The sequence below is a fragment of the Megalobrama amblycephala genome, linkage group LG4 (genome assembly GCF_018812025.1).
Source record: "Megalobrama amblycephala isolate DHTTF-2021 linkage group LG4, ASM1881202v1, whole genome shotgun sequence".
NCBI lineage: Eukaryota > Metazoa > Chordata > Actinopteri > Cypriniformes > Xenocyprididae > Megalobrama > Megalobrama amblycephala.
The window spans coordinates 32,286,153-32,305,981 of record NC_063047.1 but is presented as its reverse complement, the minus strand read 5'-3'; the positions used below and the strand labels follow the sequence as shown (position 1 = coordinate 32,305,981).

Here is a 19,829-nt window from a genome sequence, read left to right as displayed (position 1 = left end):
ACAAATCAAAATTAAACCCTGCGGCTCGTGATGACACATTGATGTCCTAAGACAATAAACGATCAGTTTGTGCGTGAAACCGAACAGTATTTATATAATCTTTTACCTCTAATACACCACTATGTCCAACTGCGTTCAGCACTCGGCTAGTGAGGTCTGAACGCGCTCTGACAACGGAAGTGATGTCTCGCACTCATTGAAGTATAAGCGCGAGACATCACTTCCATTTGATTTGCGAATCTATTATACAGATACAAATCTGGTTTTCACCCAACTGTTTACTTTAATTTGAGACATAACCGGCTGTAATTGTGTGTGTATTCGACCGTTCAAGCGCAATAAGACGCGAAAGAGAATTTGAGATCGCGTGCTGAGAGACGTGGCTTTTATTAAGAATAAGCATTAATGAAGAACTCAATGTGGGGCACGCGCTGACTAACACACAGCTGAAGTGCGTGCACCACATTGACTTCTTTATCACTGCTTATTGTGCTTAATAACTCTTTAACATCAAGCATGTCCCAAATCCGCAAAATTTGCCTTCTGAGAGAGGCAGCTTTAACTTCGGCAGTGTACCAGTCAGCACGGGCACAGAGTTCTTTCACAACTTTTTGCGCTTAATAACTGTTTTTAACATCAAGCCCTCTTTGTCTTATTTATGGTTTTCATCACTCTAAAGTAGGGGTCTCCAAACTCAGCCCTGGAGGGCCACTATCCTGTAGAGTTTAGCTCCACCCCAATTAAACACAACTGAACCAGCTAAATCCTAGCATGCCTAATTAGACTTTGATTAGCTGGTTCAGTTGTGTTTAATTGGGGTTGGAGCTAAACTCTACAGGACAGTGACCCTCCAGGGCTGAGTTTGGAGACCCCTGCTCTAAAGAATCAGTAGTGCTGTGCTACGCATGTATATTTACATACCGTGATATACACAGTATAGCAAGATCACTAATGATAGACATTTTATACCGTCGCCATGATACATATTGTCATACCGCCCAGCCTTAATGTAGTACAACAGTGGGTCAGTATTGGGACGTACTACCCTGTCAAAATTGTCCCGATACCACAGACTTCTTGTTGTGTAATGTGTTTACATAAAGCATTTCTTGGTTTACTTTAAAATTAATTTTTTATTACTTCAGCCTTGCATTCCTTGTCGCATCTCTTCAACTGTAAAACTCAAAAGAGAGCAGTCACAAACTCCTCTAGGATTCAGAATGCCAAAAATTCATAATTGGGTTGTCTGTGTACATTTGTATTTTACAGGACAACATGTTGTTCTGTGACTCCTGTGACAGAGGTTTCCATATGGAGTGTTGTGACCCCCCACTGATGCGAATGCCAAAAGGTGAGTGCCTACACACTCAAATGCAGGCCTTTTGAGTGTGTGCATTACTACAGTGTAATCAGTGGCTTTGTGTCTAGGCAATGCTTAATTTGTAGCATTCCCTCTATTAACTGCATATTGTTGAATGAATTCCTTTACATAAAAATTATTTTTCTTTGTGATTATACTTACAAGTAATGATTCTTGATTGCTGCTCTGCAGGCATGTGGATCTGTCAGATCTGTCGGCCAAGAAAAAAGGGAAGAAAGCTCTTACATGAAAAAGCAGCACAAATCAAACGGCGATACAATGCACCACTGGGGCGGCCGAAGGGCAGGTATATTAAACTGTTTGATTCTCCTTATGATCATGGTTGCAGAACTCTGTTGAAATTATTTGCATAAGCTTTCATAAGACTACTACAAGTTCTCTTGTCCTCAGACCGGGCCGACCTTTTAAGAAACTTCGAGGTGGTGGACGTGGCAGGAGAAGGCGGGGCGTCGGAGGCGTGGATCAGTGCTCGCAAGGCTCCTCATCCCCACACTCTTCCTCAAGCTCCTCATGTGAAGGTTATCCTGGTGACGATCGCATGCTGTTTTCTCTCCGAGAAGAAGATTCTGCGCATGGTGGCCTGCGTTTTAACAAGAAAACAAAGGGTCTGATCGATGCCCTCAGCAAGTTTTTCACGCCATCCCCGGACGGGAGGAAAGCCCGTGCTGAAGTGGTGGACTATTCCCAGCAATATCGTATACGCAAGAAGAGCAACCGCAAGGGCGAGCACGATGACAGGACAGGAGGTGAGATGGGTCAGAAACCTAAACTGTTTAACCCCCCCTTTATTTTTTAAAAAATTTTTTAAACCTTTTAACATCCGTATTAGGTGATCCAATCACAAGAAGACGCATTGAGCATTTCTCTTAAAATGTCATGTTTGTGGTGAGATTAAAATTAAAAGGTATATATTGGAACATCATTGTGCTGACTTTACTTTGTTAAACCTAAAAGTAAAATTTAAGAGTTTTTGTTTTTGGAAAAAGGCTCTTTATTTGATAAAATGTAAACGTTATGTGAATTTTATTTTTATTTATGTGATGGCAAAGCTGAATTTTCAGCAGCCATTACTGCAGTTTTCACATAATTACACATCTTGATCACGTGGCACCGTTACTACACAGCGCTGGGAGATCCAGGAGAAAGCATTTAAATTCGCCACAGAATTAATAACATTGCTGTGAGATCTAGTGAAGAGCATTTAAATTTGGTGCAGAATTCTCTGTTATAAACCATTTCAGATCACAGCGCTGATGTGGAAAGCAGAAGAAACATTGTGTCTTGAACAAAGTTATAGAAGGCTTTCCAGTCCACAAATCACTAACGTTCACCATGGATTTAATTTAGTAACGCCAAAGACTATAGATATTGAAAGATGTTTCACTCCTGTTTCTTATGAAAGTAAGAAACTGCAATGCGGAATATGTCAGAACACGTCCTGCCTTCTGAGTAAAAGACCCAATCGCTGATTGGTAAAGTCATTGTATCACTGCAGCTGCTGTTAGGAACTCCATTTCCCATAGAAACCTGAGACTCGCGCTTAGGACTGCACACGCGCATTGGCTGGTCTAGTCTGAAAAATAAGCCTTTTTTTAATGCTATTTGAGCACAAGAAACATTTGTGGGACAGTTCATGTCAGATTTGGTTGCTGATTTGAAATATGTTATATAATTGTGAGTTTGGCAAGCAGTTTTTGAGATGTCTGGATTCCCCCAAATGCAAATATGGAAGCCGAGTGAACAGACTTTCCTTGGAAGGGACTTTGGTAACGCTAATTGGTATTGGGGCCAGAAATAGTCGGAATAGTTGGAAAATAGACAGAATGTTTTTACATTATTAATTTCAAGGTTCATACAACCTTTTGAGAGAAAATTCAAGCATTTTTAAGGACTTGCAAATGCTTCACACTTTTTCTAGCACTTCAAAGCTCTAAATACTATGCAATTTACATGCTATTTTGAATGTTTCATGGTCACTGAAGCTGTCGGTCAGTTCAGTACGATAATATAGAAGTGCTACCAAATCAGGTGCTGGTGCCACCATCTGTAGAACTTGGTGGCACTGGTGTTACTGCTCTCAAATGTTAGTCTCAAATGTAACCCTAACCCTGCAATGTAATTGTGGAAAGGACTCTTAATTTAAATAGAAAGATCAAATGATCAGCATTTATTGGAAATAGAAATCTTTTGCAACATTATAATTGTCTTTACTTTTATTTGACATTTGAAGACAGAATAATTGTAAGACTTGTCAGATTGAGCCTAGTTAAAACACAGCGTGATATGAAAAGTATGAATTAAATGCGACTGTGCTGTCTTTATTAGTGTGTTTGCTTTTATACATTCAGTTTTGTACTCTCACTCACTCTCTGGCTGTTTTAACTGTCTTCGTGTCTGTTTGCATCACAGACAATCAGGAGTGTGGAGACAACTGGCGGGAGGACGAAGACAAGCTGCCAGGACATGAAAACCTAACTGAGAAAGACGTGGAGCTCTTCAGGCACATTCAGGAACTGGCACTACAGGTACAAAAAGGGAGGAGGAAACATCATTGTATTTTGTCTAACATTCAAATTACTGTCCCATCTGAATCTGATTTATAAATAATCCGTAAAGAATGTCTTTCTCCATTTACTGAGAAACATGCTCCTCTAGGGACTGTGTGTGAGACACTTGCGCTGCAGCTCAGTTTTTAGAAATCAAACAGAACAGAATGAAACTGTTACAAAGTCTAATTATACATTAAACATTTTAATTAAACAGTTAAACATTTAATTAAATCCATATGCTAATGTGTAAACTTTAATAGCCCTTTATAAAAAAAAAAACATACTGAATCCTTCTGTCTACAAATCGTATGCTTGATGGTAGGGGATACCCATTGCTTGTTTGCAGTCACTGAATTTTCTTTTGCTATATTAGTGAAGACTTGGAAGCTGTGAAGGCCTTTATCTCTGCAGAATGTAATGTGGGGGATTTGAGAGTTTCCATTATCTTGACAGCTGGTGCCTCTCTCAGTGATACACACACAAACACAAATGCACATGTGTAGACTGATTGGCTGATTTGTGTGTGTGTGTGTGTGTGTGTGTGTGTGTGTGTGTGTGTGTGTGTGTGTGTGTGTGTGTGTGTGTGTGTGTGTGTGTGTGTGTGTGTGTGTGTGTGTGTGTGTGTGTGTGTGTGTGTGTGTGTGTGTGTGTGTGTGTGTGTGATTTGAAGCTCCCAGAAGCAGCCACTCTGACTGCCTGAGGCCATCAGTTGAAGAAAAACACTCACTAACCCAGAGAGAGACAATCATATTCGCGCACAGCATCAGAGAGAGCCAACATGCTTGTGTTGAGCAGCCAGAAAGGAAGAATACCATGCTGTAGTATCTATAACATTTAGGCCATGTACACTGCAAAGTTCAGGGAGGGACAGCTGCATTTAAATGAATCCCCCTAAATGATTTTTTTTATGTGTACAGGAATATAAGAACTAAGGTCCTTGCACACAGTCCTAAATTTTCGCACGTTAAAAAAATAAATACGACCTCACGTTTTGTCAATCACGCTTACACACTGACTCAAACGTTTGTCTGTCATAAAAAAAAAAATGGATCGGGTTAAATTTTCTGTGTTTTTCACATCCATAGCAAGCATTTTGTCAATTCACAGCCACCATACAAGCGAACGCAAAAATCCAGAATGGCGTGTGACAAGTTGATCCACCTAGACTTACAGCACAAAACAAAGTGCGGAATACAAAGAGACAGAATATAAAGACAGATTGTGGCAGATGATTGCCAGGATTGGATGGACCCAATATTTCCTCTTTCTTTTTCTCTTTTTAAGAAGAGAGAGGACAGAATCATCCTCACTGCTTGAAGACTCAATTTTGTATTGTTTTGCAAATGTTTTCGCATCTAATTAATATGCATCGGACTCGGTATGCAAGGTTTCTGTGCGTGACGAGTTTTTAGGATGACGAATACGGAAAAAAATGCATACGAAAAATTTGGACTCATTGTGCAAGGACCTTTACTCACGAAGTTGCACTGGTTGGCAGTTTAACAATACAATTTCATTTTAGCGAGCAAAACCAGGTTCAAATCCTGATGTCATATCTAATAAAAACATATTTTGCTTTATTATTTTTATTTCCAATAAACTGCAGTAAAAACTTGACATCCAGACCTCCATGTGTTTTCGCTCTATGAAAAAGATTTAAAGCATTGTTTGTCCATGTTTGTACAAGTGAGATATAAATTGACAATTCTATTGTTCGACTTGATTTTACAAATTTTAAACATTCGAATGAGCAATTTCTGCCATTACATTTCAGACACTTTTTTTAATACAAACAACGATAATGCAACTTAATTTATAAGTTCAAAAACATTAGAGATGTCATACTAGCTCCAAAACCTCATGAGTGAGAAATCATTAATAGCTTTGATTTGTTTACCATCTTTAGCTGCGTTTCCACTGCAGGAACTTTCCCTAGGGACTTTGGGGTGGCACTCTGTTTGTTTTGACCACAGCAACCAGGGTCTAAATGAAGTTCCGGATAAAAATTTCCCCCTGAGAAAGTCCCTGCTCGTGAGGTAGTACTATTTCAAAGTTCAGAAACTTTCAGGGGTGGGACTTGGGAGCTCGACATGCTGATTGGTTATGTTCACGTAGCATTTTGATTTGTTGACTCCACGCAGCATTTTATTTTAACCACCATTGAGCTACAAGTCTGTTGTGCTACATGGAGTTAGAGTTGTTTGCTATTTGAATCAACGATGGAGTTTAAGAAATACGGCCGATGCACCGACGTCGAGGTTCATGCTTTAAGCTCATTCGTCGCACACAGTCCTACGTCACCAGACTAATTTGCTTGATCCTCACGGTACTGTAGACTGTGATGGAAATGCTGACAGCAACAGGTCTGGGGGGAAAACGTTCCTGGGACAAATTGTTCTGGGTAATTTCGGTGGAAACGTGGATTTTATTTTTGTTTGGGTTGAGTGAGTGCACATTTTCCAGATGTCATCTGTTATTACAGGAAAAACTGTTATCATTAATATCACAACGAGCACCTCTTGTAGGCTATTCAAATGGGTTTGTCTCAGTCTAGAGCTGTGATGAGTGTATCTGAATGTGACTATGCACATGCATTGATTCATGTGCAGTCTGTTTGCTAGAACTTATGTTATATTAAGTATAGACCTGCTCAGATTTGTATTTGCTTTTGATTGTTTGCATTTGTTTTGTTTTCTTACAGTACATACGCTTGAACATAGAAATGTTACAATTCATACACCTTTATATTTTCAAAACCAACTTGACATGATATGATGGTGGTTAAACACAAGCTCTTTCACCCCTTGTTTGTGTATCGAATAAACTGGTTGCATATGTCATTGAGATGCAGAGCTGAAAAGTGTGTGACCACTACTGAGTATCAGCAGGCTGGCGAGTGGCAGATGCTCTCAATTTCCACTTGGTCTGCGTATAAGAGCTAATAATAATCCTGTAAGCCTGAATGGGGAGCTGTATGCTTGTGAAAAACTGTTCTTGATTATTATAACAAAAGTCAGAGCCTAGACGTATTTCTTGTGTAAAAGAGTGTCTTTGTTCTGTTCTGTGTGTGGCAGGACACTCTGGGTAATTGCCATCGTGGCCTAGTAGTCTCTAAGTTGTAAATGTGCCCACTGGTATCTTTTTCTTAACTTTCTTGTACTTGAACTCTTATAGAAAGTCGGGGTGACTGGTCCACCGGACCCCCAGATGCGCTGCCCATCAGTTATAGAGTTTGGGAAGTATGAAATTCAGACGTGGTACTCTTCTCCATACCCACAGGAGTACAGCAGGTAATGAACAACATGTGCCATAATCATTTTCATGAAAAAATAATAATAATCCCATTCTGATGTTTAATGCAGCTTCAACACGTTAATCTTTTTGTGTTCAAAAGTATACATTAAGAATTAGTGCTAAAAGGTTGTGTATGGGTCAGGTTGATTTAATTAAATCATATGTGGCGGTTTAAAATTTATCTCCATCATCAATAACCATGGCCTCTGTTTATTGACAGAATATTTATGGATCAATCGGTATTTTCTTGTCCTAAACCGACAAGCAACCTTGGATGATCCTTTTCAGTTTTTTTTTTATATTCAAGTACGTCAATTAAACATGGTAATTTAGCAGTGTTGTTTTTGTTCACTGAAACTATAAAAGTTTATGCTAATTAAAATAAAGCTAATAAATTAAATATAAATATTAGATGGAAATTTAATTTAAAAAATTGGATAGGTTGCCTTGGGAACTGACTACTCAAAGTAGAAATATTAAAAAAATAAAAATGACAATCACATAAAATTACTAAAACTTAAGTCCATTTAAATGCTATAATTACAAATTAATAAATACTATAATAGTGTGTGTGTGTGTGTGTGTGTGTGTGTGTGTGTGTGTATGTATCTGACATATTTGAACATGTATAGGTGTTGACTATTGTGTGATTTAGTACTGCTAAATCATGTTAGTGTCAATCTAGCTGTCAAACATCTTAACCTTTTGCTGTTTTGATTGTATTTAAATGCTCACAAGAGAGATGTGCTTCTACACCTTTGATTTTTTTTTTTTGGCTGTAAATACTGATGTGTGATTGTTTCGATGTGACAGGCTCCCTAAGCTCTACCTCTGTGAGTTCTGTCTACGCTACATGAAGAGCCGCAGCATTCTCTACCAGCACATGCGAAAGTGCAGCTGGTTCCACCCGCCTGCCAACGAGATCTACAGGAAGGATGACGTGTCCGTGTTCGAGGTGAGGAAAAGAAATCTCCACCCCAGATTAAAACCACAAATACACACAAACACTCATGCATACACATCTTTGTTTGTACACACTTGGCAGCACAGACATATGCTCGTCGACCTAGTCATGCACACGCAAATGTGTGTTTTCGTACGTGCTGAGCCAACAAAGGAAATCTCATTCACACTGATAGACGCGCACTGGCTCAGGCAATAACATCCACCCACTTCCTGCCCTCACGAAGTGTTGTAATGATGCTGCACAGCAGGGTAATAAATGAAGAATGGTAAGCACTCATTGTTTCAGAATCACTATGGTGATTTACTACAGCCATCGTGTTTCTATGAAAGAATATTTAGGTGTAAACATGGCATACAGAACTGTATCGTTGTGGTCTAAATCAGCGCTGACAGAGTAGATTTAACCGAGCTTACATGGTTACGTTCTCATACTCATGGTTTTCAATCCCCAAACTCTGAGTCTCAAATTCTCCAGTACAGAAAACTGCTTACAGACTACTATCTATATGAGCAGATAACCCTTTTCTAGCCCCTTTTCTAGGGGTCCCTGCAGGTCATTCAAAAGGTTTAAATTCAGTTAATTTAAGTTTATAAAAAGTCTTAATGATAATCAAGATTTTTGTCTTATCATTTAAAATATTTAAGAGATATAGGAATTGCGATACAGCCCAATTTGAGAAGACTATGGTTTAATTGTTAATGTGATTGTTGCTTTTTCAAAGTAAAAACGAGGTGCTGTTGCACATTCTACAGGCTCATGGTTTCAGAGCACTTCGCAATCAGTGAATAGCACACATTTATGCCAAGCAATTTCTTATGATTTACTGTTGATAAATTATGTCAGTGTTTATTTATTTTGCAAAATCAGGACAAAAGCATGCATATTACCGGCAAAAATATGCTCAAAGATGGGTGCTCGACCATAAAATATTAATTAAAAGCAGAAAAAAAGTCTGCGTACCAAAGCTCCAAAAATAAGCGTAAAATTTTTATATAAGACTCACGGGTCTGACGAAGAGCCTGCATGCTCGAAAAGTAACCCGTGTCAGTCTTATATTAAAATTTTTCGCTTATTTTTGGAGCTTTGGTGTGCCGACTTTTTTCTGCTTTTTACTTTATTTATTTTGCAATAAGTTGTAGATGGTTGTAAGTAAGGATGTTAATGATAAAACAATCGATTAATTGAACATAATACATTCAATCGATAAAACGTATCTGAAGCGGCATTGGTGACGTTATATTTGATTATAATTGTTTTTCACAAAGAATTGGCAAGCATTTAATCAAACTATTTTTAGTGTATAAGAAATAGTGAAAGCATTCTATCCTTTTATTATTTCTAAATCCTTCCCTGTTTTAGCTTCTACTATTCAGGATGATGTTTGAAACAGATATTTCAGAATAAGACTCGAGGGCTTGTTTATAATTAAAAATCAAGCATTATACATAACTTTTTTTCCTGGATATTTTTGTATTTTGGTTACGCAAACTGTATCTGTCATTTAATTCAACGTAAACTCTTGTGGCTTCATTATGGGCTGCCCCAGCACAGGTAGAAAAGACAAAGAAAATTATTTAAAACATTCAGTATATAATTTTTGCTAGTATCGACACAATCTATTTATTGCCTTTCTTTAAACACATTATTATCGTGTCAGTAAAATCCAATATTGATTGTTTTGCAGTTCAATGTGTGGCCCAGCCTATTTAAGTAAAATAATCTGTTTCCGGTTACATAATATGCTTAGTGACAAGTTAGTCATCTACATTTTTTCTTCAAGACTGGTCATAACTTTAAGTCAGTTACATAAAAATGTAGATTGGCCAAATATGAATCAGAAAAGTAAGGCTGATTTGCCCTAACTAATTGCTAGTTGGTCAGATGAGTTCTTAAGACACAGTCTTAACTTGTCAGCTGTTTATGCAACTGCCCCCTGAAATAAAAGGTCTTAAGTCTTAAATTTAATTTTAAAAACTCTCTAGTTACCGGTATCATTCTCATGAAAGTGGTATATAACCTCTGTATCCAGAGTGAGTGGCTATTATACTATATGACGTTTCACAACTAGTCCTTTATTGCTGTTTCATTCACAGCAAAAGTTAACCAAACGTGGGAACCTGAGAATTTCAGGGTTATCTGGTTATAGAATGCAGTTGTTTTTTTCTTTATTAACAAAAGTATGTGTGAATGTAATCATGTATAGCACGCTTAAACTGAACTGACAACTTTATTCTGCTGCTGTGACCAATGTGGAATATATTCCACATTAATCAACACCACTCTATGTAGTTAGGTGTGTTACAGCTGGTCTTCCTGTTTGGTCAGTTAGTTTTAGAGGCTCAGGTTTCAGAGCTGCTCCTGGTCTGGTCCTGACTCAGCAGGAGACCTGTGGTGGCAGTACTGCTAAAAGCTAAAATGTTTGGCATTCAGCCGACAGGAAAAGCAAAAGCCATGCGATATATCATAGCCTTTGTTCATGTGGAGCAAGTTTTGTGCCAGTCTCTGCTGCATGATTTGTTTCAAAATGTTGATTTAATACTTGGAAATTGAGAAACTTACTGGCATTGCACTTTGCTATTATGAGTTATGAATGGGAGCTAATTGTTAGTGTATCTGAATCCTAGCAAATTCACTTCACATTGTTACTTTATAGCATCATATTTGGTTATGGCACAGTAAGTCAACCAAAGTCTGAAAAACTTTTCTCCTCTCCAGGTGGATGGAAATGTCAGCACAATATACTGTCAGAATCTGTGCCTGCTGGCCAAACTCTTCCTGGACCATAAGACGCTGTACTATGACGTGGAGCCCTTCCTCTTCTATGTACTCACACAGAATGACAGTAAAGGCTGCCATCTTGTAGGATACTTTTCAAAAGTGAGCAAATCATTTCACAAATCTTCTTAGTTACTTTTACATCCTCTAAAGTCAAATGATGATGTTGAGCAATTTGGGTTCATTATTAATGCTGCTTTTTGCCTTTTTTTTTTTTTTTTTGCTGCTTTTTGCCTTAATTATAGAAAATAGTCTGTTTACTTGTGGGTTGATAATGCTCTTGTAAAAGATGTTTACAGTAAGGAAGTTTAATAAACAGGTTTTGGGTCAGTTGAGGATGCCGTTTAAATAATTTTAAAGCCATATTCAAAATGCAATAAATATTTGTAAACATTATTTTAGATCTTAATATGCGAGTAAGATCTTACCTAACATATTTTTTTTGTGGCATGTTACATTTGCTTTCATTTTATACTTTTTTTTTTATTTTGTTTTTTATCTCTAGGAGAAGCATTGTCAACAAAAGTATAATGTATCCTGCATCATGATTCTTCCACAATATCAGCGCAAGGGCTATGGGCGATTCCTCATTGACTTCAGTAAGTACTCTGCATTATCTTTCTGCTCTTCCCTTAGTCTGTGGTTTCATTTTTTGTTATTTAATAAAGAAAATATTTGACAATTATACTCTTTTAGATGGTGTTATTAGACACAAAGGATAAACTGTTATGGCTCTCTCTGCAGGTTACCTTCTGTCTAAGAGGGAAGGCCAGCCAGGCTCACCAGAGAAGCCATTGTCAGACCTTGGCCGGCTATCCTACATGGCATATTGGCGAAGTGTGGTGCTGGAGTGCCTGCATGAGATCAGAGATCGACAGCTCACCATCCGCAAACTCAGCAAAGTCACTGGCATTTGTCCTCAAGATATCACAGCCACCCTGCTTAATCTAAATATGCTGGAACAGAGAGGGGACCGGTGAGAGAGACACACTATATTGTCTGATTTAATGTCTAATGTTTTCTGTACAAACTGGCACAGGGAACAATAATGCAAGTTCTGTTTCACAGCTGTCGCAGATTAATTCTCATATCTTTTAACCTAAAACGTTTTACTTGCATTCCAAAATGTACACAGTGCTTCGTCTTTAGCATACTTGACCAAGTACAGATAATCCTGAAAAAATACATCACGTTTTCCACCAAAATATTAAGCAACACTACTGTTTTTAGTATTGATAATTAAAAAAAAAAAAAAAAAAAGTCAAAACCAGCATTTTAGAATGATTACTGAAGGATCTTGTGACGCTAAAGCCTGGAGTAATCGTTGCATTTCATTTGCAAGTATAAATTACACTTCGTAATTTATACAAGTTGTAATAATATTTCACAATATTGCAGTTTTTATTTATTTTTTGATCAAATAAATGCATCCTTGGTGAGCATAAGAGAGTTCTTTACAAAACATTAAGAAATCTTATTGACACCAAATTTTTGAACAGTAGTGTATATTTGTTACATTTTTAGCATACTTTAAAGTTTCCTGATTTTGCTTTCTTTTCCTATTATAGGGTGATTATTCTGCGCAGAGAAAAACTGGTGGCCACTCACATGGCCCGACTGAAGGCCAAACCTCGACTCCTTGAAGTTGATCCGGACTGCTTGCGCTGGACACCTGTTATCGTCACCAACACAGTAGTATCTGAAGGAGAAGGGGATGAGGATGAGGAGGAGGAGGAGGAGGAAGAAGGAGAGGAGGGACTTAAAGAGGTAAGCATCATCTAATGAACCTTGAATAACAGTTAAGAAGTATGCAGTGTTTGTGATGTGTACCAGTACATGCTGAAGCTGAACTCCTGTTCTGTGCATCTTATCTCTTGTATAGATCAAACCCAGCCATAAGAGTTCTCCGCTCTCCTGGCATATGAAAGGAGAACAGGAAAAGGAGGACGAGAAAAAGAGCTTCCCAGCATTCCCTAAAAACCAAAGCCCTCCACAGTCCTCTTCTGTTTGCAACAGTGTTCTTGGACCTGAACGTCCTTCCCTTTTTCTTACGGCTAATGGGGAGCGCAGGGGACCTGGGCGCCCTCCCAAAAACTGGTTATGGGGAAAGGTGAAAGATGTACCACGTCCAGGGCCAGGTCGACCCCGTAAACTTAGGCCCCCAGAGGAGGAGGATGATGATGAGGAGGAGGAGGAGGATGAGGAGGATGATGATGATGATGAGGAGGAGGAGGAGGAGGAGGATGAAAGAACTGGCATTAATAAAGTGACTACAACATCATCAATGCTCCTGGCCTTAGAAAATGAGCCTGACTCTACATCAGCCTGTCCCTTGGAGGCTTCCAGGCACCCTGCAGTTCCACCCCCACGCAGCAGAGGGCGGCCACCACGGAAAAAGCGTGGCCCAAAACGCAGGCTCAGTGAGGGGCCTGAAGATGACCTGCCATCGTTGTCGCATACCTCAAGGCTGAGTGAACCCACGCCAGCCTGTCCGGCCTTTAACAGTGAGAGCAGTGAAGATGAGGATGAAGATGATGAGGAGGGGTTAAGGGCTCGTTCACCACCTCTCCTTACAAAGCCCACATTAGGGCTTAAATGCAAGGTATGTGCAATATAGGTCCATGTAGGTTTTCTTTTGTGTGTCATGTTTTTTAATATAGAGCTTAAAAATATGTATGTCATTCTATAAAACCTTTTTATTATTTTGAACATAACATTAGATGCTGTGGATAATAAAGAATTTTCTTTTTTGTTTTTTCTTTCCTTCTCCTGTAGTCTCAGAAGTCCTTGCGAAAGCGACGTGTACGTCAGCGCAGCCATCCCCACAGCAGTGTAGTTACAGAAACCATCTCAGAGACCACTGAAGTTCTGGATGAGCCATTTGTGGATTCAGATTCTGAAAGGCCCATGCCCAGACTAGAAGAGGAAACTCCATTTGGCAATCCTCTCCGACGCTACACAGCAGCCCGCAAACACATGGGACCAGCCCTTAAAAGCATCAACAGAGACAATCTGTCTGAATCAGAGGAAGACGGTTAGTATACCTGAGAACTCCTGCTGGGGTTATGTGTCCATTCTTGAAAGTTTTGTGTGATGTTAGTGTTTGCCATAATGTGATCGCTTAAAAGATGGTTACCTCTTTTTTTCTTTTTTTTTTTTCTTTTTTTTTGTTCAGATCCCACTCCTGTGCTGAAGCCAGTTGCTGTCCTGAGAAGACCTGAACCTTCAGAGGCAACACAGAGAACAGGGGCAACAGCTGAGATGCCTGAGGTCCCAGTAAAGAAGAAGAAAGGCTGGCCTAAGGGCAAGAGTCGCAAACCACTCCACTGGAAGAAGCGTCCAGGCAGGAAGCCTGGTAGTGGAGCTGGTCAGACAGCTGATACTAGTCTGGCAGTTCCATCCTCAGAGGACCCACCACCCCCAAAGATCAAAATGAAGCCTGGCAGGAAACCTCGCAGCTATTACCTTCAGCGGGCCCAAGAGGAAGCAACAAGACAGGAATTTGAGCAAAGCAGATTAACTCAGCAGCAGCAGCTAGATAATTCAACATTGGAGGACAAGACCTGTAAGAGGACAGCCAGAGCCATAACATCTGACCTCAACCCTGAGAAGCGGAAAGACTCAGAAGAGGAGGAGGATTTTCTTCAGAGCTTTAGAGAGCCATCTAAACCCAAAAGACGAGGTCGGCCACCAAAAAATGCCAACCTCCCTCCCTCTGTACCTAAACCACCTCCTCTGTCTGAACCAGAAGAAGATGATGAAGAGGATGACAGACCATGGGCAGCGGAGAAGATCAGTTGTCCGTCTCGTACCATGTCACAGTCTTCCAGCACCAGAGTCCCTCAGCCAAGAGCTAACGCAGACGTGGCAGATGCAGAGGAGGATGAAGAGCGGGATGATGAAGATTGTGATAATGGGGTTAGTCGGAGAACAGCAACTACACCAGGTTCAGGAAGCCGGCGTAGTGATGATCATGATGCTGACGACGAAGGGGACGGACGTCTTGAAGAGAAAAGTGACTGCAGCAGTAGCAGTAAAAGGAGGAAGGGCCAAGACTCTGAGGATGATGTGGAGGAGCAAGAGGATGAGGAAGAGGAGGAACCATCGTCGCCTCCTCGCTCTCCCCCTGTGAAAGAAGAACCCCAGAGTAGTGAGGGTTTTTTAGACATACAGGTCAACGTGGCACGGGATTATGTCAGCAAACAGGAGGAGGGCGAAGATGAGGAAGAGGATGCAGAGGAGGTGCAGGAGGTGAAGACTAGCTCTGCTGATACAGATGAACGCCGACGACGAGAGCAGGAGGAATCTGCAGCGGCTGCGGCAGCTGTAGAGACAGTAACTGCCATTGCAGACCCCTCTGAACCGCTGGACATGCAGCCTTTACATGTCGAGGATAAGTCTGTGCTCATGATGGGGGCTGAGCATTCACACCAGCATCCTGACTTCAAAGATGACCTGAGCCACCAGCAACACACGCATCACCACAGCAGTGAACTGGATCTGGAAACGGTGCAAGCGGTCCAGTCACTTACACAAGGTGAGGCGCAGGAGGAGGATGCAGAGTCCCACGGAGCCTACCAGGACTGTGAGGAGACGCTAGCTGCCTGTCGGACCCTCCAGAGCTATAGTCACGGTGAGGGAGAGGAGGAAACACTAGCCCTGGTGGAAGAGTGTGGAGCCTCCCAGCACAGTCCCATGCCCAACCCACCAATGCCCACGTTACCGAACCAGTCTGTCCGTTCAGTCAACAGCCCTGGAATGACTCCTGGTCCTATGGACCCTGGACCTGGGGTGCCTGGTCCCACAGGAACTGGTGGGGGAACAGGTGGAGGGTATACCCAAATAACTCCAGAACATCCCAGCTCTCTATCAGCTCCCTCACTCCAAAACATGGAGACCTCCCCCATGATGGATGTGCCGTCAGTTTCTGATCATTCACAGCAAGTGGTGGACAGTGGCTTTAGTGACCTTGGCAGCATTGAAAGCACCACCGAAAACTATGACAATCCGAGCAGCTATGACTCAACAATGGGTGGTGGAGGTAACGGAGGAGGGAATGGAAGTAATGGAGGTGGAATGTCTGCAGCTGCTGCAGCAGCGGTGGCTGCTTCCTCTTCTTCGTCGTCTTCATCCTCTAGTTCAACCACACCATCGTCATCATCTTCGCAAGGCAACAGCTGCTCCTTCGTCTCAACTCCTGGGCTGACATCCTCTAGCACAGGCGTTGGCTCTCAGATTGCGATGGGGAGCTGTAGCCTTATCCAGCAAGCAGGTCCTGGACCAACCAGTGGACCTGGTGCTAACAGTGGTAGTGGTGTCCCACAACCTCCACCCCCACCTCCTCCCCCTTCTGCCAGCACTCCAAGTTGCAGTATAAAGTCTCCACAAGGATGTGTCATCGAAAGGCCTCCAAGTGCCAGCCAGCAGCAACAGAAGAAAGTTTCGCAACCACCTCAACAGCAGCAAAACCCTCAGCCACCACCCTCTGCTCCACCACCCCCTCCACCTCAACAGCAAGCACTCTCGCAGTGCAGCATGGGAAATGGGTTCGCTTCCACACCCATGATCATGGAGATTCCTGAAAGTGCAGGCAGCGGTGGAGGCGGCAGGAGTTTGTATGACCGCATGGGCCAGGACTTTGGCGCTGGTGGCTACGGTCAACCCTCAGCTACTTTCAGTTTAGCCAAACTCCAGCAGCTAACCAATACCATCATGGACCCCCATGCCATGTCTTATTCACATTCAGCTGCGGTCACCTCATACGCCACAAGCGTTTCGCTATCCAACCCAGGCTTAGCACAGCTTGCTTCTTCCCCTCACCCACCCTTGCCCCAGGCTCAGCCCACTATGACCCCACCTCCCAATTTGAGTTCTGGCTCCATGAACCTTGGCTCTCCCTTGATTCAGTGCAACATGACAGGCGCTAACATCGGACTACCTCCCCCTCCCCATACACAGCGGTTGCAAGGCCAAATGACTACTGTCAAAGGCCACATTTCAATTCGCTCCAAAGCCTCTCAAATTCCTGCGGGCTCCCCTCACCAGCAGCAATTGTACAGTCGCAGCTCTGGCACTGTGACCATGCAAGGCTCCCCACGCACTCTAGCGGTGCAGCGTGGCATGATGACCAACCTTATGCCCACACCTGCCGCCTACAACTCTATGAACATGAATCCACTAAATGCTGCCATGTCAGCTGGCTACCGCATGCCGCAGCCCATGATGAACAGCGGGTACCACAGTAACCCGCCTTATATGAACCAGCCGGCCCAGTACCCCATGCAGATGCAAATGGGCATGATGGGAGGGCAGGCGTACCCACAGCAGCCTATGCAGCCCAATCACCATGGAAACATGATGTACACGGGCCCCTCGCACCACAGCTACGCTGGCGTCCCCAAACAGTCGCCTTACATGAGCAGATGAGCACCAGAGAACGAGCAGAGACGTTCCCCACAGGACTCTGCATCTCTGTACTTTATCCATTTGTATCCACCCTCCAAAGTCTGGGCGAAAAGGCAACAAGATAAGTGAGCTTGGTGGAGGAAGAGGACATAGAGACTGCGACGATTTCTTTTCCTTTATAAATATGTTGTCGTCAAGCTCTGTTCCTTTTAGGTTCATTTCCCAATTGCCTGAGCTGACGGAGCTGGGGAGATGATAATGGGCTGATCATGGGAGATGATCTAATGGACCTTAATTATGGCAAGTGTCATGCTCCTACAGACCGTGTCTGCCATGGTTGTACCAACAGGGGTTGGTCCGCCAAAGTGTCCGCCTCTCTATCCGTGAGACAGAAGGGGCAAAGCATCAAAGCAGCTACAGGGGAAGTGGACCTAACTTTTCAAACTGAGAAACGAATACATTTACTTTGCTAATGAGCATACATTGAATCATGCACACAATCGTTCAATTGACATAGGAAGCCTTACCTTAAAAGAGACAAAATAATTGTAGATGGACTTTTTTTTTCTTTTTTATTATATTATTATTATTTACTTTTTTTTTTAATGGTTTTTTTTTTTCGATGACTGTTGAAATGCTTGTGTTTCAGTCTGACTTTCTCATGCTTTATGTGTGTGGCTGTTCTGGACAAAGTGATTCATGCTCGCTCACTCATACACTCACTCATGAATACATTCACTCACACACACAGCTCTATAGCCACTTGAAAGCTTACGTGGAGGCACTTCTAGTCGGGACACACACAAAGTGTCCGAGTTGTCTGTAAATCTGTGTCTTCCCAGTATGGAACCATGTATATCCCAACTTACTAGTGGTAAGAGCCCTAATGGACATCTGATAGTAATGACCATGCATCTATAGACTGAACTGAACAGAAGTCCATGGAAACTAAATAATGTAAATATTCTGGTACTACCTGGTTCACAGCACATACTCGTGAAATCTTTTACACACACTTTTCACGAACACTCCACAGATGTCACTAGAGGGTGCAGCAGTCAATAGTGGGAAGGTCTTTAAATTCATACTACACAGTGCAGCGTCCACGTAATGTGGTGGGTAAAAAGGGTTTAACCACATCTACTGAGCAGTTAGCTCTGCAACTGTGCTCATCCAATGATGTTAACGATGCCTCCTAAAGTAGGCCTTACTGTGGCACCAGTAAGTAGCGCTCCTCGTACTCCAGCTGATCATGCAGAAGTGATGTTAGCTGTTAGCCACGAGAGGGAGTTGTACAAATAATTAGATCCGTGTCTGCAATGCACACATGGACAAACGAACACTCATACCCGGGATAAAGGTTAAAGTGCATGATGTCCTGAGATGGTTACTGTTTTAGGACAACGGGCAGAGAATTTCTTAATGTTCCAGTATTCATTGTCAATATGAGGAATCTTTCTCAAAGACCTGACGTTTCATATATTATTTGTGCGCTTTTGTTTTTCTGAATTTTATCAGACTGGGCAGCTTTCTTTTATGACACAAGCTGACTCTTTTTGACTTTAGAAGACTTATTGTAGAGAAAATGTTTTTTCTAAAATATAAAAAAAGAAATTCTGACATGGATATTGGTACTGTCATTTTTTTCACTTCTGTTTCAGGAAAAAACAATGCATATTTTTTAGCTCGACTCTTGGGGTAATATTATTAAGAAATTCAAAACTAAAAAAAATTACAACTCACTTTTAGTGAATTTAAGATGCCTTTAACCTTTCCATTCCATCTCATCTCTAGAGTTTTCTATCTTTGTGTAGTATATTAATGCTATTTTAAAACAAAAGGAAAAAACAGATATCTAAAGGTCACTTAGCGTTCTTTTCTTTTTTTTTCTTTTTCTTTTTTTTTCTTGGTTATTGTGTGTGTATAGGACAACTTCCTTACATCTATGAGGCATGTAAAAATGAGCTCAGTATATTTCTGTCTGTTTATATTGCTTACCTTTTCGTATACTTTGTAATTGTACATGGTGAGTTGTAAGCTAAGAGAGAGCCTGGTAGCCGGAGAAAGAGAGAGAGCCAAGCTGGGGCGCTCTGATGGTGGGAAGCGTCCACCTTCCACTCCTCTCTGTTTTGTCCTTGTATGTATTTCCATTTATTTGTTTCTTTCTTTTCTTTTTTCTTAGCAAGTACTTTCAAAGAACTCTGTACATTTTAACATGAAACAAAAATAAATTATGTTGAGCCATTTCACTTGTTATTGTTTTACTTGAAACATCTCGGAAGCAAATTATTAATTTCTTTTAATGAATGCTCTTAGAAAAGTCTATCATTTCAAAGCCAGTGTATGGCCCTGTGAGCTTCGGTCAGATGGAATTTGTTCAGGTTTTGTAAACTGGCTAATCTTTAGTGTTCTTAATGCAGTCAGTGGAGTCTTGTAAATGAGTAAAAACTGATCTTTT

At 41.3% G+C, this 19,829-nt stretch overlaps 1 protein-coding gene across 2 annotated transcripts in view; it reads left to right on the top strand.

The window, feature by feature from the left end:
* kat6a (K(lysine) acetyltransferase 6A) overlaps positions 1 to 19,616 on the top strand; it is a 49,566-nt gene extending 29,950 nt beyond the window's left edge. For both annotated transcript variants that reach the window (XM_048188913.1, XM_048188914.1), the window contains exons 5-17: positions 1,270 to 1,351; positions 1,553 to 1,667; positions 1,772 to 2,127; positions 3,791 to 3,906; positions 7,105 to 7,220; positions 8,038 to 8,179; positions 10,907 to 11,068; positions 11,472 to 11,565; positions 11,711 to 11,942; positions 12,535 to 12,733; positions 12,849 to 13,568; positions 13,742 to 14,000; positions 14,142 to 19,616. In XM_048188913.1, the coding sequence (XP_048044870.1) occupies positions 1,270 to 1,351; positions 1,553 to 1,667; positions 1,772 to 2,127; positions 3,791 to 3,906; positions 7,105 to 7,220; positions 8,038 to 8,179; positions 10,907 to 11,068; positions 11,472 to 11,565; positions 11,711 to 11,942; positions 12,535 to 12,733; positions 12,849 to 13,568; positions 13,742 to 14,000; positions 14,142 to 17,392 (5,844 nt within the window). In that variant the 3' untranslated portion in view covers positions 17,393 to 19,616. The remainder of the gene's footprint in view (positions 1 to 1,269; positions 1,352 to 1,552; positions 1,668 to 1,771; positions 2,128 to 3,790; positions 3,907 to 7,104; positions 7,221 to 8,037; positions 8,180 to 10,906; positions 11,069 to 11,471; positions 11,566 to 11,710; positions 11,943 to 12,534; positions 12,734 to 12,848; positions 13,569 to 13,741; positions 14,001 to 14,141) is intronic.
* The last annotated feature ends 213 nt before the right edge of the window (positions 19,617 to 19,829 follow it).